The sequence below is a fragment of the Mirounga leonina genome, unplaced genomic scaffold (genome assembly GCF_011800145.1).
Source record: "Mirounga leonina isolate KUSES-001 unplaced genomic scaffold, KU_Mleo_1.0 Mir_165, whole genome shotgun sequence".
Taxonomy (NCBI): domain Eukaryota; kingdom Metazoa; phylum Chordata; class Mammalia; order Carnivora; family Phocidae; genus Mirounga; species Mirounga leonina.
This window is the reverse complement of record NW_023270415.1, coordinates 54,037,436-54,063,733: the sequence shown is the minus strand read 5'-3', so window position 1 is coordinate 54,063,733 and position 26,298 is coordinate 54,037,436. Positions and strand designations below refer to the sequence as shown.

The following is a 26,298-nucleotide window of genomic DNA, read 5'->3' as shown; positions in this document are numbered from 1 at the left end:
TGATGGGGGCGTTGCTATCAGCCGTATCACGCTTGAGTTGCTGGGCTTGTTCAGGAGACAGGAAACTTCAGCCTAACAATTCATAAAAGTTTAGACATCTACTGCCTGGTCTCATTCCAGTCCCTTTCACTCACATGAAATAGAAAGAAGAGGCGGAAGCAATAAACTAGCTACTTGTACCTGACAAAATTTACTATCTTTCTTTTCTCCCTTTGGTCTCCTGTTGTCCCCCAAACGAAAGCAAAACCCAGTCAAACAACTAGAACCTGTCTGTCATCTCAGTTTTGAGTATTCGAGGTATTTTTTGCTGTTCTTGCTATTTTCTGTTTGTGGAAGACCACAGAATGGATTCCAAAGGTCTACTATTTGAATAATTTTGGCAGAGGTGCTCAAACACTTAGGGAATTGTCACTAAAGCACACTTTTCTTTATAAGGCTTTCAAGTAGGAGCAGATAGGGTGGGATTCCAGATAAAGGGTTTTTTGTTTTTGTTTTTTTTAAAGCTAACTTTTGTCATTTGTATGTTTTCTTCAACCATTTATTTTTTTATCCAAAAATCTTGTTTAGTGAACAGTCTTAAAATATCTCTTTATTATTTGCTCTTAAATAAGTATAATAGTTCTTTAGATTTTGTGTTTGTGATAGAAAAAAGAATTTAAGATTTTGTGTCTCTGAATAGTGCTTAGATTTGCTTTTTAAAAAGACACTTCAGTATTATATTTAAATAGTTTGTTGAATTATAACTTTTAAATGTAAAGGGGCTCTTTTATTTTTGAGAAATAAAGAAGTTTTAGTGGTGTCTCCAATTCCTTTGACTCTGACCTTTGCAGACTTCTAAGAAACAAATAGAAGAACAAAACAAAAACAATAGGAAAAACCATACATACACACATGTGCACACATGTGCATGAACATGAACAATATTCAGAAACTAAGAGGAGCAAAGCAGAAATAAATCATACACAAGATAGGAGAAGAGATAAAGGAGTCAGCATTGACTGACTCATGGCCCCTTTGTATACTTTTCTAGGAGGTTGCTTCTAGTTCTCTTTCTTCTTTTTATACTGCTTGGATGCCATATTGTTTTCCTTGTTTTTAAGCCAAGAGTACTGATCACTTTTCTCTATCAAACAAATAGGCATTTTTAAAAAAGTTCTTTCTTCAAAGATGTTATTTGAACTTGTAACCTTTATTTAAAGGCTTTTTTCATTTTTCTATTCCTTGTAATAGTATACAAATTAGTTGTTGTGTTGTCAGAATTCTGTGCATTCCCTCTGTGCTACCTGCATTTGTGTAATATGTACATTTTTATATGTGTAATCTTTTTTTTTTTTGGTAGATTATGTTTAATGAAGAGCTTGGGAATCCTTTTATCATAATTCACAGTGTCTTACTGCTGAATGCTGAAGAACATTCAGTAACTACCTTACTTCTTCGAATAGAGAAAGAGGCATTGGATATGAAAGGAAGTGGATTCTATGTTTCTTTGGAGTGGGTCACTATCAGAAAAAACAAAGGTAAAATGTAACAACATTGTGAATCCATAGTGGTTGGCACCGTTTGGTAGATTTTGAAATGCAGAGCTGTTCCTGTAAATGCTGTTGACTTTTTCTTGGGTGGTGTTGCTGTGATCTAATACCCGACACCTAGTGGAATGAATTCCTGTAGATAGTTTCCCTTCGGGTATGGATTATAGAAAAAATAATAATGCGCTTCCACAGTCAGTTATGCCTTTCTGTATAAAAGAAGACATTCTTACATAATTTTAGAAGAATTTTAAGTGTATATTTTCAGTATATACAAGACCACATACATATATTCTTGTGTGTATGTAATACATACATTATTGAATGTAAATTATAAATTACAGTGTAATTGAAGTATCAATTAAATATAAATACCTAGACAGAAACAAATACCTTTATTTCCTTGAATCATAACTGTGATTTCTTTTGAATCTAATTGAACTTTGCTGTTTGTTTCTACCTTCAGGAAAACTGCTGGCTTTTCTTACCTAGAGTGCTTCCACGTGTAGAAAAGTCTCAACCCTTGGTCTGTTCGAATCTGTCAGGCTTCTAACTTGGACATTAGAAGTTATTTTTTCATTTATTAATTAGGATTCCTTTAATGGTGTGTCCTTGTTCTTCGCCATTGCTTATTAGTTCTTACTTTAATTGAGAACTAATTGGATTTTTCTGTAGTTGAGAACTGAGGGAGCTTGTTTCCATGATGACTCTCCCCGCTTTTTCTCGGTTTTTATTAACTTACTCATTTAACTTATGAGCCTTAAATTATAGCTGACCCTTGAACAACACAGGTTTGAACTGTGCAGGTCCACAAATATTTTTTGATAAATACAGGACAGTACTGTAAATGTATTTATGATATCCTGAATAACACTTTCTTTAGCTTATTTTATTATAAGAATATAGTATATAATACATATATAAAATATGTGTTAATCGACTGTTTTTGTTATCAGTAAAGCTTCCAATCAATAGTAGGCTATCAGTAGTTAAGTTTTTGGGGGGAGTCAAAAGTTATACCCAGAGTTTTGACTGCACAGGGCATTGGTGTCCCTAACCTCCATTTGTTCAAGAGTTAACTGTTAAGTTTACAATCTGATAAAGGCTATTAGTGTTTGATTTCTAAGAGGGCTTTTTTATTTTAAAATGAATATGTGTATATGTACATATATGTACATGTATGTGTGTGTATATACATATATATGTAACAGAATAGTTTGTAAGTAAGCTGAGTAAATTTCCTAGATTGGTTCTGTGAACTGTTTAATATAATTTGTTGTTTTTCCCAGTGTTGTAGTTTCATCTCTGGAGAAACACAGTAATTTAAAACTTTAGGTATTGGAAAACTTTCTGTATAGGGCTAGATGGTAACCATACAATTTATATCACAACTATTCAATTATGCCACTGTGGTCCAAAAGCAGCCATAGATAATACATAAATAAATGAGTATAGCTGTGTTCCAATAATACTTTATTTATGGACATTTGAATTTTATGTAATTTTAACATGTATTTAAATATTATTTTGATAATTTTTAGTCATTTAAAGAGGTATAAAATTCATTCTTAGCCCACAAACCATATAAAAATATGCATAAACTCAGCTTTGTCCCCACTGGCCGTACTTTGCCGGTCTCTACTTTAGATAAGAGAAACTTTAATTTTTTTATTAAGGTACGTAACTTGACAACTTACAGAGAAATCATGATGCATATTTTTCCTCCTGTTCTCTGGTTCTGTGACAGCTGTGGCTCAGTTCACGATAACTTACCAGAATGTAGAGGCACTCTGCTCAAGCTTCACCACCTGCATTTCCTTCGCTTTGTGTCTTTGCCTCTACTGGACAGATATAATTAGACTCACTTTTCTTTTTATCTCCCAAGGTTGTAATTTAGGAATATTAATTCTCCCCATGGTTCACTTTTTTTCTCATTACTCTTCTTAATGTCTCATTCCTTTCACCCCTCCCAAGTATTATTAATATAATTGTTACTCTTTTCCTTTTTCTTTTTTAATGAACATTACAGTGCTTTTCTAAACTGTGTTGAGTGGAACATCTGATAATTGTTTTGTGGTCAAATAAATTTGAAAATGTGGGTGTATAATATCCCTATTACACATTAAACATGTTAAAAGTTCTAGAAATTTTGAGTAAAAAGGACAATTTAATTTTAATCAAGCATTCCCAACTTATTTAATCATGGAGTTCACTTGAGATTCACCTGTTATTTTCTCCTGCACACATATTGGGAAAAGCCACCCTATAAACTATGTAGTATCTAAGTCTGAGTCTTTGGAGTCAGGTAGGACTCTGCCTTGCATGTACTGTGCAGGAAGTATATTAGCTCATTCATAAATTTACAAGTCTATTCTTAAATATGTATGAAATGAATGTGAATGTAGGTGAAGATTTAGAGGGAAAAATGACAGATACTTTAGAACAGATTGTATCATTATGTAGAACATGTGACATTGAGTTGCGATCATTGTGAAGCTTACTTGTTAAAGTACAACCCACTTTAATAGAGTAACAGTGTAAGTAAAGGTATGGACTCAACTGTAATGTTTGAGTACTTTTTAAAGCAAAAAAAAAAAAAAAAAAAGCCCACCTATTTTCAAGAAAGAATTCAGTTTTTTTATATTTCATTCTTAAAATTTATGTCTTAAAATTATCTTTTTTAAATTTTATTTTATTATGTTATGTTAATCACCGTACATTACATCATTAGTTTTTGACGTAGTGTTCCATGATTCATTGTTTGTGTATAACACCCAGTGCTCCATGCAGAACATGCCCTCTTTAATACCCATCACCAGGCTAACCCATCCTCCCACCCCCTTCCCCACTAGAACCCTCAGTTTGTTTCCTCAGAGTCCATAGTCTCTCATGGTTCGTCTCCCCCTCCGATTTCCCCCCCTTCATTTTTTGCTTGATTACAGTTGGCATGTAGATCTGTCTCTGTATAAAAATCATTTCTACCATAAACATTTCATTTTATGGAAACCCCTTATCAATAGCTAGAATAGGCAGAAAAATAGTCCACCCCATACCTTTCCTTTATCCTTAGTGTGGCTCTTTTCAGAAGATGCCTATCATGTACGTGCTGGGAAAGTAGACAGGCTACAGTAAAGGAAAAGGTAGATCCATCAGAAGCTGATATTTCAGGTAAGTTAGTCACTTTCAAAGTCTAGAGCACTGCTGTCTGATGAAAATTTCTGCCAAGTGGACATGTTTATATGTGTGCCATTTATGTGTGTCATTTATTTGTGTGCCAATAAAATAGCAGCTAGCCATGTGTGGCTGTTGAGCATTGGTGCCTGAAGAACTGAATTTTAAATTTTACTTAATTTTGATTAATTAGCCCCTATGGCCAGTAGTGTGCTACTTTCCACACTGGAAAGCACAACTAAGAGCAAATTTCATCAGACCTAGTATTTTAAAGTAGGAGTGTATTTACAGAAAATTAGGTTATAAATCTTTTTATCCCTATGAAAAGACTTAGTAGCATGCTTTTTATTATTTATTTATTTGAGAGAGAGAATGAGACAGAGCATGAGAGGGGGAAGGGTCAGAGGGGGAAGCAGACTCCCCGCCCAGCAGGGAGCCCGATGCGGGACTCGATCCCGGGACTCCAGGATCATGACCTGAGCCAAAGGCAGTCGCCTAAACAACTGAGCCACCCAGGCGCCCCAGTAGCATGCTTTTTAACGGTACACTTAAAATACTCAATTTTAATTAAAACCAATATACAAATATTTTCAGGATATTTTTATAATATAGTGTTTTATTTGTAATTTTTTTGTTCTAAAATTGTTTTCTTACAGATAGTAACAAATATGAAATTATTAAATGTGATATTCTCCGTGGAAAGTCAGTGCCACATTATGCTGCTATTGAGCCTGATGGGAAGGGTCTGATGATTGTCTCCTACAAGTCCTTCACATTTGTTCATGTTGGTCAAGATCTTGAAGAAAATAAGAATGAGAACATGTCAGAGAAAATCAAAGGTAATTTTACTATTCACCTTCTTAGAGCTCATGTGTATTTATGCACACACACATTTATGGCTGGTTTGTCTTCTTGGTTAGGTTTTGGCTTCTACTAGGACCAGACAGGTTTTTAATTTTTATTTCCCTTTATATTCGTCAGAATAGTCTTTTGTAAAATGTACTACCTAAATAGTATGAACTGTTTTAATTAGTAATTACCAGAAATGTTTTAAAAAATCTGTACATTAGGGGCGCCTGGGTGGCTCAGTCGGTTAAGTGGCTGTCTTCAGCTCAGGCCATGATCCCAGGGTCCTGGGATCGAGCCCTGCATTGGGCTCCTTGCTCAGCGGAGAGCCTGCTTCTCCCTCTCCCTCTGCCTGCCTGCTGCTCCCCCTGCTTATGCTCTGTCTCTCATTGTCTCTGTGTCAAATAAATAAAAATAAATAAAATTTAAAAAAAAAATCTGTACATTAGCTTACCTGATTAGATGTTTAATAAATACCTATTAAATGAATAAATGATGTCTCTGTTATTGGTGTTCAAGAAGCTAGCATATTAGTATTGAAGATACTAATCTTTTAAAATAAACTAAACTCTGTTGATTATAGGTGTATACTAATGTACTTTTGCTTAACTTTAGTACTAACCTGAAAACAAGTTCTTGAGGGCAAAATCACCAAGTTTTCCCAATGTTAAATGAATAAATGGATGAAGGTAATATTTTAGAACAAAGACAGTAATAAGGTCTTCCAAAAGAAATTTATATTTACTGGGGCACCTGGGTGGCTCAGTCAGTTGAGCGTCAACTCTTGGTTTTCGCTCAGGTCATGATCTCAGGGTGCTGGGATCGAGCCCTGCTTTGGCTCTGCACTCATCAGGGAGTCTGGTTGAGGGTTCTCTCCCTTTCCCCTTCCCCCTGCTGGTGCATGTGTTCTCTCGCTCTTTCTCAAATAAATAAATTATATTTCTATACAAAGAATATGTACTCTTATATTCAAGAGAACATCACTCTATAATCAGTACTGTTCATATTTCTGATGTTTATAGCCAGAGAATAGTATATTTTACTTAACAGAGATTTTCACAGTATTTAACAATTATACATATTAATCTTTGTACCTTTTTGTTACTTGATTATATGAAATAAAAATTAGTTTTACTATTTTTATTTAGTTAGAGCTTTCTAAACAAAAATCCTTTGAAAAGCATTTGAAAATAATAATGTAATAAATGTTTTAAAAATATTTTTCCCGGGTTTATAGATATATGCACCTTTGAATATGAGAATTGTGCTTGATGGCCTTATATTTAGCCTCTCAACAAATTGGTTTCCTCATATGTAATGCGTTTTTTGTTAGATTATCTCTAAGATCCCTTTCCAAATAAATTCTGCCTTAATTAGAAAGTTAAAGTCTTCTAGAGCTTAGCCAAAACAGCTATTCATATTTCTAGACCACATGCCCTTTAGAACTCTTGGTGAGCAATTGCAAAGGAGTGAAAGAATGCCCTAATCTTTGGAACCATTCTGCCTAGTAGCTGAGACCCATGTGGTTCCAAGACAGATCATAGCCTGGGAGGGACACATCTTTTTAAATCACTAACTACCAGTCCAGGTGTTGTTTTTCTTGTTGACATCTCATTAATACTGAATTCCTCCTGAATACATCATTATGTCATTTCTTCCCTTTTAGTGTGAACCTCAGATCCCTGTATTTTTCTGTTTTCCTTCTAATAAACAGCTTTTACTTGTAAAGGAAAAATTAATTTTAAAAAAAATTATGGATAATTTGTTAATTATAGCATGCTTTCTTATAAATAATCTTCTGAGAATATATACTGGTTTCGTTTTCTATAAACCTCAAGAAGACTGATACTGTCTGTTGCCTATTTGGTGTTGTCATAATGACATAAGTAATAGCATTTTCTTTGAAAGACTTAAAATGTGGGGCGCCTGGCTGGCTCAGTCGGTTAAGCATCTGCCTTCAGCTCAGGTCATGATCTCAGGGTCCTGGGATCAAGCCCCATGTCGGGCTCCCTGCTCAGCGGGGAGCCTGCTTCTCCTTCTCCCTCTTCTTGTCCCCCCATTTGTACTCTCTGGCTTTCTCTATCTCTCTGTCAAATAAATAAATAAAATCTTAAAAAAAAAGAAAAGAAAGACTTAAAACATGATTTCCAAAAACATAGAAAGGCATTCAGCAACCAGCAATTGAAATTATTTAGTTGTTTGTATAACTTTTAGTGGAGAGAGGTTTAAAAAATTCTGGCTTTCCTTTTAGTCTACTTCTATGGCCTTTAATTTTTACTAAAAGCTCCTGTGATTTTGTAGACTCTTCCCCTTTCCATATCTGCCAGAAGTTATCCATTGAGTCATTGTTACATATAAATTGCCTTGTTAACTTTTGTGTTAGACAGAAAATTGAGTGAAACAAATTACTTGCCTTAAGGAGCTTATAGTTATCAATCTTTTAAGCTACAGTTGAAACTTTTTCAGTGAGTTTATATTAAAAGTACTTCTAAAAAGATCAGAGAGGCTCTGAGAGCCTGCTTAAAGGAAGGTGATACAAGCTAGAAATTAATCCAAAGTAACAATTTTATATTGAAAATTTATTCATTTTTGTATTTCTATAATATCATGCTTGTTAAATTTTATTTAACATCAAATAGAAGTGACCCTTGAAGAAGATACATCATACTTAGTGTTATATCTTCAAGCATATCTAGTACTCACAAAGTGTTTACACAAAACTGCACAAAAATAAAAAGAATAATAACCCCGAAACAAGAATAATAACCCACATTTAGTGAGGGTTTATGGTATATTTAATAACAGGATTGATATTAAATATTTTATATGTATTAACTCATTTAAATTTTAATAGTTCTGTGAAGTATGTAATATTTTGTTATCTTCTTTTACTGATTAGAAAAAAGAGGGTCAGAGATGAAGTTGCATACCAGAATTAATAAATGGTTGAGCCAAGATTCAGACCTATGACTAGTCAACTCTGGAGTACTAGTTCTAACCACTATATCATATTCCTTTCTAATGAGCACATGGACAGATTAATGTTTATGGATATCATTAAGCAAATGTTTATTCTTTTTGTATGTAAGCCCTATTTTCTTACTTCATGGTTTAGTATGATGGGTTTTAAGGTATTTCTTCAGTAGCTGGCTTTTTAGAAGACAAGCCAAGGAGATAAGGAGGTGAAGGGAGGATTCTTTCATTGGGAACTTAGACAAAATACACTGACAGCCTTTGAATTTCCTATGAAATTGCTTTCATGCAACAAAGTTGTGGGGTAGAAAAGCTAGTTCCTTTGTAAACAAATAAATCTTTTATTTTTGTGTGGATGTGTATCTCACCAAATAATAGTGGCCTCCTGTATCACAGAGTTACATCGTTAGGGCAAATCAAGGCAATGGTGAAAGTTTCAGACAGTGGTTTATGACATACTTGTCATTCTTTTGAACTAGAAATCTCCTGTGTGTGTGTATGTGTGTAAAGAGAAGAGCAAGAAGGAGGAAAAGAGAGGGGAACTGGGAGGCAGGAAGAGAATGAATGGGGATAAAGGATTGCTGTCATTAGTATTTTATGAGTGTTTATGTCCTGGAGCATTAGGTAAGCCCAGAAGAGGAATGTTAGGTGCAATTGTTATAACTCTGAAAATTCCCCAAAGAGATCTGAATGTGTTTGTTTATAATTACTTTTTTTTTGTAAGATCACTAGAAATTATGCTAAGATTCTTTTAGATAGATGTTCTTTTGTATGCTCTAGTCTCTAATTTTGTGTATTCTGTTTGCACTTTTTTATTACATAATGTATTTTTCTTTTCCCAACAGAACCTCTGTATTACTGGCAACAGACTGAAGATGATTTGACAGTAACAATACGGCTTCCAGAAGGCAGTTCTAAGGAGGACATTCAAGTACAGTTTTTGCCTGATCACATCAACATTGTGCTGAAGGGTCAGAGGTTTCTGGAAGGAAATCTCTATTCATCTATTGATCAAGAAAGCAGTACATGGATAATTAAAGAGAATAATTGGTATATATGGACAGTTGTATTTATATTTAATTTTTTTTTCTTTTTTCTTGTTTTTTAATCCTTTCCACAGTGGTTACACCACAGTTGAATACTACAATAGGTCTGTCTGTATTGCTGATTCTTTTTCTTAAGATAGATTAAAAATGGAGTTACTGTATCAAAAAGTATAATTATCGTTAAGATTAAAGATGCTACTATAGTCATTGTTTGCATTCTGTGGTAGAGCTTTTCATTACCAGCTCTGAATAAAATCATAACAGTATTAACAGTAATAATTAATAGATAAAAATGTTTTTGTTTTTGTTTTTTAATGAGAGAGCCTACACAAAAGTTGGGGTAGGGTAGAGGGATAGGGAGAAGCCGACCACCCACTGAGCAGGGAACCCTATGCAGGGCTCAAATCCCAGGATCCCAGGATCATGACCTGAGCCAACAGCAGTCGCTTAACCAACTGAGCCACCCAGGCGCCCCCAAAAATGGTTATTTATTTTAATTAATACTTTAAAAATTTTTTAACTAATTTTCTCATTAATTTCAATTTGCCAACTAGGTAATAATTCCTGTTCTTTCTTTCTTTTTTTTTTTTTCCAAAGATTTTATTTATTTGACAGAGACACAGGGAGAGAAGGAACATAAGCATGGGGAGTGGCAGAGGGAGAAGCAGGCCTCCTGTGGAGCAGGGAGCCTGATGCGGGGCTTGATCCCAGGACGCTGGGATCATGACCTGAGCTGAAGGCAGACGCTTAACGACTGAGCCACCCAGGCGCCCCTAATTCCTGTTCTTTAGATTTTAAGCTATATGAAGGCTTCCTCCAGCCCAGGCCCTCCAGTCACCCTTCCCCTCCCCATAACCACTATTATTAGTTTCCTTCTACAGGCATTTTATGCATATCCAAGCAGATATATATTTTTTTTGAACAAAAAAGATTTCAATATGACTATACATAGTTTTTTACAGCTTGCTTTTGTTGACTTTCAACAATAAATCTTGGATAACGTATACATAATGAATTATTTTATTCTCCTTTATGGCTATTTATGGTATTTTACTCTATCAACTAACTGCACAGTCATTTTTAAAAAATGGTCCTTTATTGTTGGATATTTTGACTGCAATCTTTTGCTACAGTGAATGACTTTCTGGATGATTCAGTAGCTTCACTGAGTGACACAGGTGCCAAACTCAATGAATTCTACATTTAAAATCTGAATTTTATCTATAAAAACCTCAGTAAAAGGAATATGTAAAACAAATAGGTAAAGGTTAAGCGTCTTATAAAACTATAACCTTTGCTTCTGCTTTTATTCCCCTTTGCAAATCTGTTGTCCCAGATGCTTTACTCACTCCCCAGTTATTTGGATTAATAAAATTACTCTTTCATTATGGATTGTCAGTAATTACTGCATTCTGTGATAAAAAGGGTCAAATTTGGTCAGAAGTGGGTTAAAATTAGATATTTTTATCTTAAATATAATTTTCAATTTGTAATAAAAGACCCATATGAGTCTTTGATATGAGTCTAAATCCTGAGAGTCTAAGAAATAGATACCTACTTCAAAAAAAATTTAGGCTTTATGCTTTTAGATCCTGAATTCATTTTACTAAAGGGGAAATTTAGTGACTTGGTTATACTTTCTTTTTAATGCAGTAAGAAAAATAGATTCATAATTAATGATGTCATTTATAATTTATTGTGAATTATTGAACTATTCAGTATTCAGTATTCAGTGAATTCAACAAAAAAGAATAATGATTTCTGTGAATCTGATCCCTTGTCTTTCTGTTTCGGGACATGGATTTTTTTTTTAACTGTTCTAGTAATTCTTGCTAACCAGTTTTAATCATGGTATATTTAAGAAATCAATGTAGTTCTTCCAACATTTTTCATAATTACTCCTGCAAATGTTTATGAAAGTACTTTTATTGTAATTCTCAGAAAAGTATTACTCTTTTAGAGGGAGAGTGAAAAGTTGATCTGAGCTATTAAACTCAATCTCATGGACATGATAGTTTACAAAAATCCCACCTTCAAGGTAGATGAAAAGATAAAAGTCGTTTAGAGTCCTGACCAACACTCTTACTACTTCTTTCTTTAGGAATATCATACTTACCAACACATCCAGTTACACCAATTGAATAGATACCTCATTTTGCTAACAGTTTATCCATTTACCTGGATAATAAACATGTAGAAAAGGACACTAAGATGAAAAGAACCCTGGAATCTAGTGTTTCTGGTAATCACCCATCTGACTATGGTTAGGTCACCACGATCAAGCACATTGGCTTTTTGCCTCGTTCTTTGTGAACTTTGACATGCTAACACACTGAATTCCTAACAGAATCTCATAAAATTACTCTGTCCTAATTTTATTTAATATACAGTGTTATATTAGTTTCAGTTTTATAACATAATGATTCAACACAATTCTGTACTTAGTGCTTATCATGAGAAGTATACCCTTAATCCCTTTATACTTTTTAACATATTTTAAAAACTTAATTATCTAAAAGGTTCTTTAAGAAATATTTTATATCTCCACATTCTGTTTAAACATATTTTATGAGAGAGATTTGAGGGTAGCATTTATAAGTTGGCAAACCAACTATAACATATTGTTAATATAAATCATGAAGCAGTAACCCAGCAAAGCTCTAGAATGGCTGGACCTCACACTGATAGCTTCAGCATTTAATACATGAGCATAAACCGGTATTGTTTTCCCATTAAATTTGAGGTACTTGATTACAATTTTATGTTACAAAGGATAATTACAGTGACTGTTGGTGGTGTTATTGGTTTAAAACATGATTTTCTGTACCTGGTTAAATTATTCATCTCTCTCATTTTTTAATAGTTAATGTTCCCTCTCACTTTGGAAGGATTTGTTAACTAGTCTAGGTTATTATGTTATATGGGTTTTTTTTTGCTTGGATGGTAGGATCTGATACTAGCTTTAAAATGTAGAAATGCAGGGGCGCCTGGGTGGCTCAGATGGTTAAGCGTCTGCCTTTGGCTCGGGTCATGATCCCAGGGTCCTGGGATCGAGCCCCACATCGGACTCCCTGCTCAGTGGGGGGCCTGCTTCTTCCCCATCCTCTGCTTCTCCCCCTGCTCTCCCTCTCTCTATCTCTGTGTCTCGAATGAATAAAAAAAAAAAAAAAAAAACTTAAAAAAAATGTAGAAATGCAGTTGTACTAAAAGGATTGCATTGACTAGGTGTGCAAATTTAATGATGGTTCAGAAATTCTTTATAAATGAGATTGTATGAACTCTAGGTAGCAACTGATGAAAAACAGTACTTATACATTCTGGTCACAGTAAACTTTCTTTAGTAGTTATTTACATATATTTGTTCAAAGAGGCAGAATAGTAAAGTAGTGAGGAACATGGACTTAGAGCCAGACTGCTTTCCTAGCTTGTGACTTTGGCAAGTTACTTAACCTCTCAGTGCTTTTTTTTTTTCTTACTTGTAAAATGAAGACAAAATAATACTTACTTTATTTGGTTGTCATGAGCAATCAATGAGTTAAAAACACGTAAAATGCTTGACAGCACCTGGCATATGGGAAGATTAAGTATGAGTCGCTGTCATGATTCATCATCATCATCATTTTCAAGATGACCTTTCTCTTAGAGAATATATTGTAGTAATTTTTAATGCTAATGATAGGAACTCATTACATAGAAAAGATATTTTGTATAGTCTCTTAAAAGAAGTAGTTTCAGAAAAATTTAAAATGCTGTAATTAATTCATGAGGTGGTGATAATAACAACCTTGAAAAAGAATAACTGATAGGTTTGCATGTTCTATTTGATAATTATGATAATTGTTATTATTGTGTCCTTGCAGTTTTTCCTTGCAGTTGTGTTCCAGGGCACAGGTTAGTGGCACACGTGTACCAGAGATGGCACATGGAAAAGGTTGCTTTCCTGTGGAACAGCTACCACCACCCCCACTTTTCTCTGTGTTACAGTACAAACTACTCCTAAAGCAGCTTACGCGAATTTCCCTTCCTATTCAAGAGGCACGTGGGCAACTCCTGTGTCCACAGTCTGCCCCGACTCAGCTCTCTTTCCCCTTCCTGCTGCATCAAACCTTAATCGCAGGATTACGTTGATAGGCCCTTTTTAGTGTATTTGGAATTTGTGCTTAATGGCTTAAATGTACAGAATTAGATTTTCAGTTGATAGAGGCCACATAACTTTTTTCCTCCTAAGGAGTTATCAAAGTTAATTATTTTCTAATTTCTGCTTTATTTTCAATTCTTTAAAATACATATTTTAAAAATTAACATTTGTATTGATCTAATTGCCTGATGTTTACATTAATAATTGTATAATTGGCTACTAGCTTGGGGAAATGAAGCTACTTTTTGGCTCCATGCACAAAGAGGTACCTTTAGTTATAGTCCCTGTCCAGTTAACTTTATGTGCCCACCCCAGTCACCACCCTCACCACCACCACCATTACCTGGTAAAAGATCTCATAGATCCACGCTGCTTGCATTTGTCACTTAAGTTCAGTAACACACTGCATACCTGGACTACAACAGTACTTTCTAGGTGGTCTTACTCTTGCCAGTCACTCTTCTCATCAGGCCATTTGACATACTATTTCCAGCGGTATTTTTTTGTTTATTAAGTATAAATTATTTACCCTTGGATTACAGATTTTCCATCTCTATTCCAATATGCAGTACTAAAATTAACACAAGTTTTGGTAAAACATCTCTGGCTGGACACCAGGGCGGGGATAAATTCAATGGAAGATTCTTCTGTTTGGTGTTGATTATGTAATTTATGTAGTTGCTTAATGTAACATTACTTTTCTTGTTTAACTTCTAGCTTGGAGATTTTCTTGATTAAAAAGAATGAAGGACTAACATGGCCAGAGCTAGTGGTCGGTGATAAGCAAGGAGAGTTTATAAGAGACTCAGCCCAGGGTGCTGCAATAGCTGAACGTTTAATGCATTTGACCTCTGAAGAACTGGTAAGCAATTGTAGTAGTAGGGTCATTTTCCAAATGTGAGGATTATGCCATGTTTTTCAAACATTATTTTACATTTGCTAGTGTTAGAGACACAGATTAGGTACTACAGACTGGTGTTTGAATATAGCTTAAAATTCTAATATTCATTCCTTACACCATATGAATACATATATGTGTGTGGGATTGTTGTATAAGATGGGTGTTCATGTATGTATGTATCTATGTATGTACATATATATGTATACATACATCTATATACACATATTCACACATATACGCACATAAATATATATATTCTCCTTTAGAAGAATCAATAGACCAATACTGGTAGGGATAAAAAAATTAAGATTTTACTGTCTACCTATGCTAATAATCTACTTGTCATCATTGAAATTTTCTAGATTATCTTAGAATATCACTAGGGGTATAAATATATACTATAATTAATTTTGATTGACAAAGTAATTCATTGTAGTGATTACAATAGTACAGTACTCATTCAACTATGAGATTTTGTTGAAATGTTCTAATCTGATAACTTTCAAGATAATGTTTAAAATTTGAATAAAGCATACCAGAATTTTATTTATATGTTTATTCACCAAAAATTATATCAGCACATGTAAAATGTCTGACTTATTGCCGCCTGGAGTTAGAACAATGAGGAAAAAACTGTATAAAGATGTAGTTATACTATAGGGTTAATTGCATCTTAAAGTAGGAAGGAAATTAGAATATTGAAAATAAGTGTCTCCGTCAAAAGAAAGCATGGCCAAAATGGAGAAACCAAATTTCATGTCTGCCAGCAATAATTAAAAATTTCAGGAATCACTAGAATTCATATGTAAGACCATTACTTTGATTTCATAGTCCTAGTGTTACCACAAGACATGTAGACTGCATTGCCCTATTAATGTTCCTTCATTCAGCGACTATTTATTGTGGTGTGCTCTGGGGTGGAATAGTAGTTATAGTAGTGGAGGTTTGTTTTGATACTGTATTTTATTGCTGTTAACTGCCTTTTAAACTTGATTATTTCAAATGAATATTGGTCTGTATGAGTAAGTTATTTATGGCTGAACACCAATGTGTTTGTAACATTTTGGAAAAAAAAAACGTAGAATCTTGTTATCTGCAACTGAAGGCTGTCTTATGTGTTTCAAATCTTTATACTTTTTCTTGCTTTTCTGTATTGGTTAGAACCTTTAATCCCCTGTAAAAGAGAAATGGTGAATAGTGAAAGCAGACATTCTTGCCTCATTTGTAGTCTTGGAGAAATAGTTGAATATTTTGTTGTTAAGTATTATGGATTATTTTTGTCATGTTCTGGAAATTTTCTTCTATTTCTGTTAAACTGAGTGTTTTGAATCATGAAAGGCTATAGAATTCTGTCAAATACATTTTCTTCATTTGTGGGATAAAACCCACTTGGTAATGATGTATTATCCTATTTGCATATTACTGGTTTGGGTTTGCTAAATGTTACTGAGGAGTTTTGCATCTATATTTAGGAGGAATGTTGTTCTGTAGTTTTTGTTTTGTCTTTTTACTGTCGCTATCCAGTTTTGATATGTAGGTAATGCTGATGTCATAAAATGAGTAGGGAAGTGTTTCCTGCTTGTTCTATTTCTGGAAGAGGTTGTGTAGAATTGGCATTATTTCTTTAAATATAGAATTTACCAGTGAGACCATCTAGATTGGAGTTTTGTGTTTTGGAAGTTTTTAGCCATGAATTTAATTTCTTTGTTATATAAGGATTATTTGGGGCATCTATTTCCATTGTTTTTTGTTGTTGTTTCAGTCTCCAATTTCATTTCTGTTTTTACATTATTTTCTCCTTTTTGCTTACTTTGGATTTATTTTGCTCTATTTTTCAAAGTGAAAGTTCAGATGATTTTTTTAACCTACTTTTCTCTTGAAAAGCTATATACTTCATTCTAAACAATACTTGACCTGCATCCTGCAAAATTTCATCCTATCTTCTTAACCCCATTAAGGATTGATTTGATTTGGTGCTGTATTTCCATGTTTTTTTACATGGCTGATATTTATTCCTTGTTTGTTCTTACTCCTAAGGCAGAACTTTTCATGAATCTCAAGTGAAAGTCTAGGATGTTTACCAGGGCTTCTCCTGTGTAGGCCCTGTCCTCTAATTTTTGTCTCCCAAACACTTTAATAGTATCAGCACTCAGCTTTTGAGCTCCTTGCATGCTGCTTCTTTCCACTTGTCTTTTTCAGCTCAGCTTGAAAATCAGTAAATGGCTATAGTGAAGCAGCAGAGTCTTGGGTTCTCTTCTCTGTTTATTCCCCTTTCTCTATAGTCTTGTCCTATTAAAATCTGGCTGCCTTGATAGTTCTGACCTTATAATTTTGCCCTCTTCAACATACAGGTAATGGAAAAGGGAAAGGAGGGAGAAGTGCAGAGGGTATTCTGTATGCTGCTGGGCATATATATGTTGTTGAATCACTGAAAAAATGGCCCCAGCTAATTGTTGATATTGCCTTCCCAGCCAAGTATAGCAACCAGAATTGTTTGCACTGATATATAGGCTGGAGCAGACAACCACAACTAGGTGGCTCCATATCCCAGGTGGGACATGGACAGGTTTGATAATATAGATCTATAACTCCCAACCATTTAGTTTCAGAGGCTTTCTCAAGCCATTTCATTAAGTTCTCAATAACATGACAGCATTTTGGCAAACTGAGTGTGTGGACATTTGGTCAGTTGTAGAATTACATTTCTGTTTGTGTGTGTGTGTATAATATTTATCACTTGAACATTGTGATTCTTTTACTCTATGAGGGATATAAGACCAGACAGTGATTCTTGCATTTAAGCAATGGAACATATTAAAATTAATGATTCCATTTATCTTCTCTTTTGGCTTATTATTAGCTATACCTCTGTGTTTTTGTTTGGGTGGATATTTGTGTGTGTTAATGTGTGTGTGTGCATGCATGTGTGCTTAGTGGTTGTTCTGGAGTTTACACAGCATCTTTAACTCATCACCATCTATCATCAAAATATAATTCACTCATAACTTAAGAACTTCACAATATATTTCCATTTCTTCATCCTTTATATTATCATATCAATAATATATTATTGTTTTAACTTTAATCAGTTCTCTTTTAAAGAGATTAGAGGGGAAATCTTACATTGACCCACATACCTGTCATTTCCTCTGTTCTACATTTCTTTATGTTGATTCACATTTCCATCTGTTGTCATTTTTCTCCTGGCTGAAGAACTTCCTTTAGCATTTTTTATAGTGTAGGTTTGCTGGGTAAATTCTCTCAGTTTCTGTTTGCTGCAAAAATACTTAGGTTGTCTTCCTTTTTTAGTATCTTTGTTAAGTACATTAGTCAATGTTGATGGGGGTTTTTTCCCCCTTCACTTTGGTTATACTCCATTGTCTTCTGGCTTGCATAGTTTCGGATGAGAAGTTAGCTGTCATTTGTATCTTTGTTCCTCTGTTCATAATGTGTTTATTTTTTCCCTTCTGACTACTTTCTTTATTACTGCTTTTCAACAAGTTCATTATAATGTGATTTGCAGTGAGTTTTTTTTAATGTTTCTTGGACCTTTTTGAATCTATAGGATTATAGTTTTCATCATTTGTTTACCATTTCTTCTCTTTTTTTTTTTCATTCTTTCTGCCCTCTTCTAGTTACTCGTGTGTTAGACCATTTGATATTATTCCACAGGTCACTGCAGTTCTGTGTTGTTTTTTTTTTCCCCTCTCTTTCATTTTAGATAGACTGTTGCTTTGTTTTAAGCTCACAGGTCTGCCATGTCTGATTAGTTGCCAGTCCTATCTTTTTTACTTTCCATTTCAGATACTATATTTTCATGTTTAGAAGTTCAATTTGGTTATTTTTTTATGTCTTCCATACCTCTGTCAACATACATATCTTTTTTTTACATCTTTGAGTATATAGAACATGTTCGTAATACCTGTTTTAATATCTTTTTCTGGTGATTTCATAATTCTGTTATTTCTGTTTTTGTTGATTAGGATTTATTGGTCATGGGTCTGAAATTCAGTTTTTCGTTACTGCTACAATTTTGATCTTTTTAAGAATGAAGAAATCCATTCTCCTATTGTTGAAAGTTTATTTATTTTATTTTCTGGTCTAAGAATCCAAATCCAGATAAAGAAAAACCTCCTTGTAATGCTCAAGAGTTAGAAGAATGTGACATTTTCTTTGAAGAGAGCTCCAGTTTATGCAGATTTGATGGCAGTACATTAAAAACTACTCATGTGGTAAGTTCTTGATCATTGTATTTCTAAAAATTTATGAATACAAGTTACCATGAGATGATAATTAATTGACCAAATGTATAATTTGCAAAGCTGGCTTGATTGGCAGTTACTGGTTATGATTTAAAACTCATCACTCCGTGAAGTGGCAGTTTTATACCACCATCCCTAATAAAACAATGTTTTGTTGTTTTGGTACTATTGCATATTTGAAATCTTGTGATTGGGTTTTTTCTGTTCAGGTTTTTACATATAGTTACAACTAATCTATAATAACCTCATATTTTTTTTATTTGAAATTATGACATAAGTATTTCTTCATGTTCTCATTTCAATCTGGCTTAATGGCTGGGTGACACTATATAATGTTATTATTGGAGTTCATGTGTGTATGTAGTGATTGTCCGACAGATTATAGTATACATCTTTAATACATTTTTTTCAGTTGCATTATTCATGATGATGCTATTTTTTTAAAATCCCTTCTTTACATGAAGCCTTTTTCTGTATTCAGTTATTTTATCTTAAACAGTTACAGAAGTCAAATTAATAAGTCATAGACTAAGGCTCTGACAAATTGATTTCCACTTGATATTCTCATTAATAATATTAGCAGTTATTACCTATTTCATTGCATCTTTACCTCCCTCTTCAGTTTTTGTTTGATCTTTACTATTTGGTGTGCAAGATATAGGATTTTTAGTCTGGTTTTTTTACTGTTGACTGTTTCATAACATTACTTTTGACTCTTGTGAAAAATTTTTTCACTTACTTGTTTTGGTGTTTCTGACTGACTTGTGTGACCTTCTTTATAAAATGTGTTCTTAAAGAGCATGTATGATAGACTTCCATTATAAGTAGGTTCTTCTTCAGAAAGTTAAGAAATATACATACGATCCCTCATTGTACTGTAGTTTTTAGAGATGATATTTGATAAAACATTTTCAGCATTTTGCACGTACTCTAAAACTGTTTAATCACAGTTTAGTGTTAATTGCTGGTTTAACGCCAATGATTTGCTATTTGTGTATATTGCAAAATGATCACCACAATAAGTCTAGTTAAACATTTGTCACTGTACATAGTTAGAAATTTTTCTCTTATAATGAGAACTTTTAAGATCTGCTCTGTTAATAATTTCAAATATGAAGTACAGTATTATTAACTATAGTCACTGTGCTATACCTCACAATACGCAATACTTATTTATAACTGGAAGTTTATACCCATTGACACCCTTAATCCATCCCCCAGCCACTATCAGGTGTGAGGGCATATCTCATGGTGATTTTGATTTACATTTCTTGATGATTAATGTTGTTGAGCACCTTTTTATGTACAAGTTGGCCACCTGTAGCTCTTCTTTGGAAAAAATGTCTATTTAGTTCTTTCAATCATATTTTAATTGCATTATTTTTGCTATGTAATTATAGAAGTTCTTTATAAATTTTGGATGTTAACCCCTTATCAGATATGATTTACAAATTCTTTTTCCTATTCAGGAGGTTGCCTTTTCATTTTGTTGATCATTTCCTTTGCTGTTCAGAAGCTTTTTGGTTCGAAATAGTCCCACTTGTTATTTTTGCTTTTGTTGCCTTTGCTCCAAAAAATCATTGCCAAGACCAATGTCAAGCTTACTGCTTCTGTTTTCTTTTAGGAGTTTTATGATTTCAGGTCTTATGTTAACCTTTTTAATCCATTTGAGTTAGTTTTTGTATATGATGTGAAGATAGTGGTCCAGTTTTGTTCTTTTGCATGTGGCTATCCAGTTTCCCAACACTGTTTGTTGAAGAGACTCTCCTTTCTCCATTGTGCATTCTTGGCTCCCTTATCATAAATTGACCATATATGGGTGGTTTTACTTCTGGACTCTTCCATTGGACTCTGTCTATTTTTATGCCAATACTGTACTGTTTTAATGACTACAGCTTTGTAATATAGTTTGAAATCAGGAAGCATTTTTTACGATTACTTTGGTTATTTGGGATCTTTTGTGGTTCCATATGAATTTTAGGATTTTGTCCTATTTCTGGGAAAAATGCCATTGGGAATTTTGATAGGAATTTTATTGAATCTGTAGATTGCTTAATATAGACATTTTAACAATTTTTCCAATCCGTGAGCATGGAATAGCTTTCCATTTATTTTTGTTTTCTTCAGTTTCTTTCATTGGTGTCTTATAGTTTTTTTTTTTTTAAAGATTTTTTTTTTTTTTTATTTATTTGAGAGAGAGAGAATGAGAGAGAGCAAGCACATGAGAGGGGGGAGGGTCAGAGGGAGAAGCAGGCTCCCCGCCGAGCAGGGAGCCCAATGCGGGACTCGATCCAGGGACTCCAGGATCATGACCTGAGCCGAAGGCAGTCGCCCAACCAACTGAGCCACCCAGGTGCCCCGGTGTCTTATAGTTTTCAGTGTACAGGTTGTTGACCTCCTTGGTTAAATTTATTCATAATTTACTCTTTTCAATGCAATAAAAATAATATCATTTCAATACATGCAGAAAAAGCATCTGACAAAATTCAACATTTATAAAAACTCTCAAAAAATGGGTATAGAGGGATATAATCTCATGCTGAGTGGGGAATCTGCTTGGGATTCTCTCCCTCTTCCGTGTACTCTCTCTCAAAAAAAAAATTCATTTTTAACTTTTGACAGTTTAAATGTGATATGTGATATGTCTTGGTGTGGGTCTCTGAGTTCATCTTACTTGAAACTTTCTGGGCTTCCTGAATCTCAGTGTCTTTCCTGCCCTAGGTTAGTGAAATTTTCAGCCCCTTTCTCTTCATTCTGGGACCCCTATAATGCAAGTGTTCTGCTTAATGTTGTTGCATAAGGTCCTTAAGCTATCTTTGCTGGTTTTTTTTTTTTTTTTTTTTTTTTTTTCTTTAGTTTCTTTAGCTTTTTTTTCTTGGTTTTTTTTTTTTTTTTTTTTTTGCTGCTCTGATTTGATAAGTTCTGCTGCCTTGTATTTGAGTTCACTGATCCTTTTTTCTGCTTCATCTAGTCTGCTGTTGAACCCTTCTAGTATATTTTTCAGTGATTGTATTCTTCAGCTCTGTGACTTCTATTTGATACTTTCTTATATTTTCTATCTCTTTTTTGAAGTTTTCACTTTGTTTATCCATTCTTCCATGCTTGGTGAGTATCTTTATGACTGTTATTTTGAATTCTTCATTGGGTAAACAAACCACTTACCTCCATTTCATTAAGATATCTTTCTGAGGTCTTGTCTTGTCCTTTCTTTGGAACATATTCCTGTTTCTTAATTTTCCTGACTTTCTGTGTTGGTTTCTATGCATTAGATAAAACCATGAACTCTCCCAGTCTTGCAGGAATGGTCTCTTGTAGGAGATGAACCTTATTGTTCAGCTCTACCCTAGCTCTTGGTTGTCTCTCAAACTTTTTTGATTGCCCAAGCAGCCTATTTTTACTCTAAGTAGCTCCCAGTATTTGAGGGTGTACCAACACCTGTTAGTGTCCCTAAGTGGATGATCCCAGTTAGCAGCTACATTCAGGCTGATTGGAATCCTGTCCCTCAGGCAATGGCTTTTAAAGTATGCAAAATATATAGTCATGTGGGACCATAAACAGAAGTCCCACTGTTCACCAGAACCAGGTAGACTAGAGGTGTCCCCGGATGGCAGCCACAAAAGTCAGGATGCCAGAGAAGTGTACAAGCTCCTTTCCAGGAGTTACTGGCATTCTGGAACAAGGCAGAGGGATAGCACAATAATAGTACCTGATGGTCTCCATCCCCAGAAAGAATCTCAGAAGTCTCTATATGTGTGTCAAACCAAAAGAAGCCTGTCCCTTGGGCTGAAGTTCCAGGCCAAGTAAATAGGCCTTTTTCACAGAAATCTTGGGATATGTTTCATTATGCTAGTGCTGTGCCCTGGTGGTGGTAGCTGGCCAAGAACTGCATCTCTAGTTGTTATTGTCCCATGGGACCCAGGAATAAAAACCCCACTGGCCCCCAGAGATAGGCAATTAGGGGGCATCCGCTGGGTAGCAGCCATAAAAACTGAGACCACCAGATTAAAACCTGGGGTTCTTGATGTGTATACAACAAGCTTCCCTCTGGAGATGCTGTGGCCTGCAGCATAGCAGAGGGGGAGTGCAAAGGTAGTGCCAACCATCTGAGGTCTTTGGAGTGGGTCTCTCCTTCAGGCTGCAGCTATGAAGATAAGCTAATAGTCCCCTTTTATGGAAAGAAAGACTGGGTACTTCAGATTTTTGCCTCTGTGCTTTGCCCTAGGGGTGGTAGCTGGTTAAGAATGCTTTCTCTGTCTTATATAAGCTTGTGGGACCTGCAAGCCTAAACCCCTCTGGCTACCAGAGCCAGGTGATCTAGAGGCCTCTCTTGGGTGGCAGGCACAAAAATTGGGGCACCGTTTGAGGTTACAGACTCCTTTCTGAGAGGTACCAGTGCTCTGGAGTGAGGCAGAGGGAGAATGCAAAGTTGACACCTGCTGTCTCTGTCTCTTAGGAGAGTGGTAAATTAGATGCTTTAATAAGATAAGCAGATGAACATCTTTCACGGAAAGTCTGGGTACTTTGCAGTCAGCTGCCTCTACGACTGTTAAGGCTGTGCCCCATGGCTCTTTAATAACAGTTTCTCAGTTCAAGCTCCCTTGGCTTTCAGACATAGATGTTTTGGAGACTCATCTCTCAAGTGCAGGTCATAAAAGGTGGGGTGCCTGATAATGGTGTTAAGCCCATCATTCCTCAGGGAGTAGCTCAGTGTTTCAAGTTCCTCTTGATTATAGGTGACTGTGCCAGAGTTTATGTGTGGTTCATGGTGAGATTATATCTCAGCCCCTCTACCTGCTTGGATATTTTTTTTTTCCCCCATATGTAGCTGTAGGTTCAGTGTGACCATGTGAGGAGGTAAGTTCAGGATCTTTCTATGCTCCCATCTTGAACTTAATCTCCTAAATATCTTATCTTTGTTTCAGTTGCATTAAATTTGAGTTTCTTTTTTTATAATTATGAGCACTTTGATTTTTCTATTATTAGACATTTTATATAAATAAGCAAAGATTCTGTGAAGTAAAAATGCATAAACATTGCTGTTTGGGTGTACGTAGAATTGGTATAAATGGAACAGCTCCAATAAATAAGTAGTAAGTACATCTTCTTTCCAGAGGCAGAATTGGCTTGTCAGTGTACTGTATGAAAGTCAAGGTCTACCTAGTCAAATGTGTAGTTGCTTGGTATACCCAAGAGGGTACCAGTTGGCTTGTCATTGGAGGAAGAGAACAAAGGAAGCTATAGTATTTCAGATGTTCACTGCTACATCCACTTTAGGAATGAAATAGTACTTCATCGACAGTCTGTACTTCTTCAGTGTTCTCTTTAAGTTCTTTCTTCTTGATTTCATTTGTCATGACTTTGGACAATTTGAAATTAACCTGTACATGGAAAAGTCAGTATATGTCCTTACAGTTTTAGGAAACAATACTATAACAAAAAGGTTAGAATTCTATATTATAAATGACAAATTTTTCAAAATATAAAATTCCCTGAAAGAAATGGAAATCAGGGTTAGAATTTGACATTTGGAAAATAAAATGTTAAATGAATATATGCAGCAGCACAATAAAAGAAATATTAAATAGTAGATCTGGGAAAGAAAGGTAATAAGATGTGGTCAATGGGATGTAAAGCACAAAGCAGAATTCAAATACAAATAAAGAGGAATTATTTTTGCTTCTGTCTAGAGCTGCACTTTACAAAATAGTAGCCACTGGCCACATAGTAGTTAATGACTATTTGAAATGTAGCTTTCACGTAAGTGTGAAATAACCAGATTTTGAAGTCTTAGAATAAAAAAGAATATAAAATACATTAATAACTTTTATTTGAATTTTTATGTTGAGATGATAATAGTTTAGATATGTTTGGTTAAATATATTACTTTTTTCCTGTTTTTATTACCTTTTAATGTGACTACTAGAAAATTCAAAATTATGTATGTGGTTTGCAGTTTCTGTTGAATAACACCAATCTGTAGTGATTAAATTAAATATAGACTTGAGCAATCAAAAGGTGATAGGATATTTTTAAAAATTAAATTACAATGAGTTTAAGATCAGAATTTTTTTTTTAAGATTTTATGTATTCATTTGACAAGGAGAGAGAGCACAAGCAGAGGAAGCAGCAGGGAGAGGGAGAGGCAACCTCCCCACTGAGGAGGGAGCCCAACGTGGGGTTCGCTCCCAGGACCCTGAGATCATGACCTGATCTGAAGGCAGACACTTAACTGACTGAGCCACCAAGGTGCCCCAAGAGCAAATGATATTCATCATATACTGCTTAAAACATGAGACTGAAATACCTGGAAAAAGTATTTGCAACTTATAAATAAAGCCATCAAGACAAGAAGCAGAGGAGTTACAAAGAAGAAATAATTCTTTTAGGTTAATGTCATTATGAAAGCTAGTAGAAAAGGCATGTATCCAACATACTAATTCTTTTAAGAAGATATTAAGGATAAGATCAGAAGTTACAGAGAAAGGAAATATGTTTAGAAAGGATCTAAACCAGTGGTCCTCAAGCTTTTTGGTCTAAGGACCCTTTACATTCTTATATTCCTTGGAGTATCAGATTTTTTTATTTGCATTATATCAAATTTGACAAAGTATTAGAAATTGAGCTTATATTGGGGCGTCTGGGTGACTCAGTTGGGTAAGCGTCCAACTCAATTTTGGCTCAGGTCATGATCTCAGGGTCATGGGATCAAGCCCCACATCAGGCTCTGGGCTCAGCAGGGAGTCTGCTTGAGAGTCTCCCTCTCCACGCACCCCCATGTACACGCACCCTAAAATAAATAAACCTTTTTTAAAAAATAAATTAAGCTATATAATAATTTCCCTAATATGGCCTCCATAAGAAAGTACCACAGACTAGGTGACTTAAACAATAGGAATTTGTTTTCTCACAGTTCTAGAGGCTAGAAATCAAAGATCTAGGTGTTAGCATGGTTAGATTCTTCTGAAGCCTCTCCCCTTGGCATGTAGATAGATGGCTGTCTTCTCTTTTTAGTAATCACATGGTCTTTCTTCTACTTGTGTTTGTTTCCTAATCTTTTATAAGGACACCAGTTGTATTGGATTAGGACCCACCCTAATGACCTCAATTTAACTTAACCACCCTTTTAAAGGTTCTCTGTCCAAATAAGGTCACATTCTAAGGTACTGTGAGGTTAAGACTTAAACATGTGACTTTGGGAGGGCTACAGCTTAGCCCATAACAGTATCCTTCCCTTAGATTCTAGCAGTTATTAACATTTTGCCACATTTCTTTTTTTCTTACTCCTATTTGCTAAAACATTTAGGAATGAGTTGCACAAACATGTCCCTTTACAACCCCCAGTACCTCACATACACACTAAAAATGAAGGCATTTTCTTAGATAACCACAATACAAGTCAGGAAGTTTAACATTGATACAGTACTTTTATCTAATA

At 34.7% G+C, this 26,298-nt stretch overlaps 1 protein-coding gene across 2 annotated transcripts in view; it reads left to right on the top strand.

The window, feature by feature from the left end:
- NUDCD1 (NudC domain containing 1) overlaps positions 1 to 26,298 on the top strand; it is a 71,894-nt gene that overhangs the window by 24,594 nt on the left and 21,002 nt on the right. For both annotated transcript variants that reach the window (XM_035011762.1, XM_035011763.1), the window contains exons 4-8: positions 1,340 to 1,517; positions 5,354 to 5,536; positions 9,362 to 9,566; positions 14,418 to 14,562; positions 18,708 to 18,833. In XM_035011762.1, coding sequence (XP_034867653.1) covers positions 1,340 to 1,517; positions 5,354 to 5,536; positions 9,362 to 9,566; positions 14,418 to 14,562; positions 18,708 to 18,833 — 837 coding nt within the window. The remainder of the gene's footprint in view (positions 1 to 1,339; positions 1,518 to 5,353; positions 5,537 to 9,361; positions 9,567 to 14,417; positions 14,563 to 18,707; positions 18,834 to 26,298) is intronic.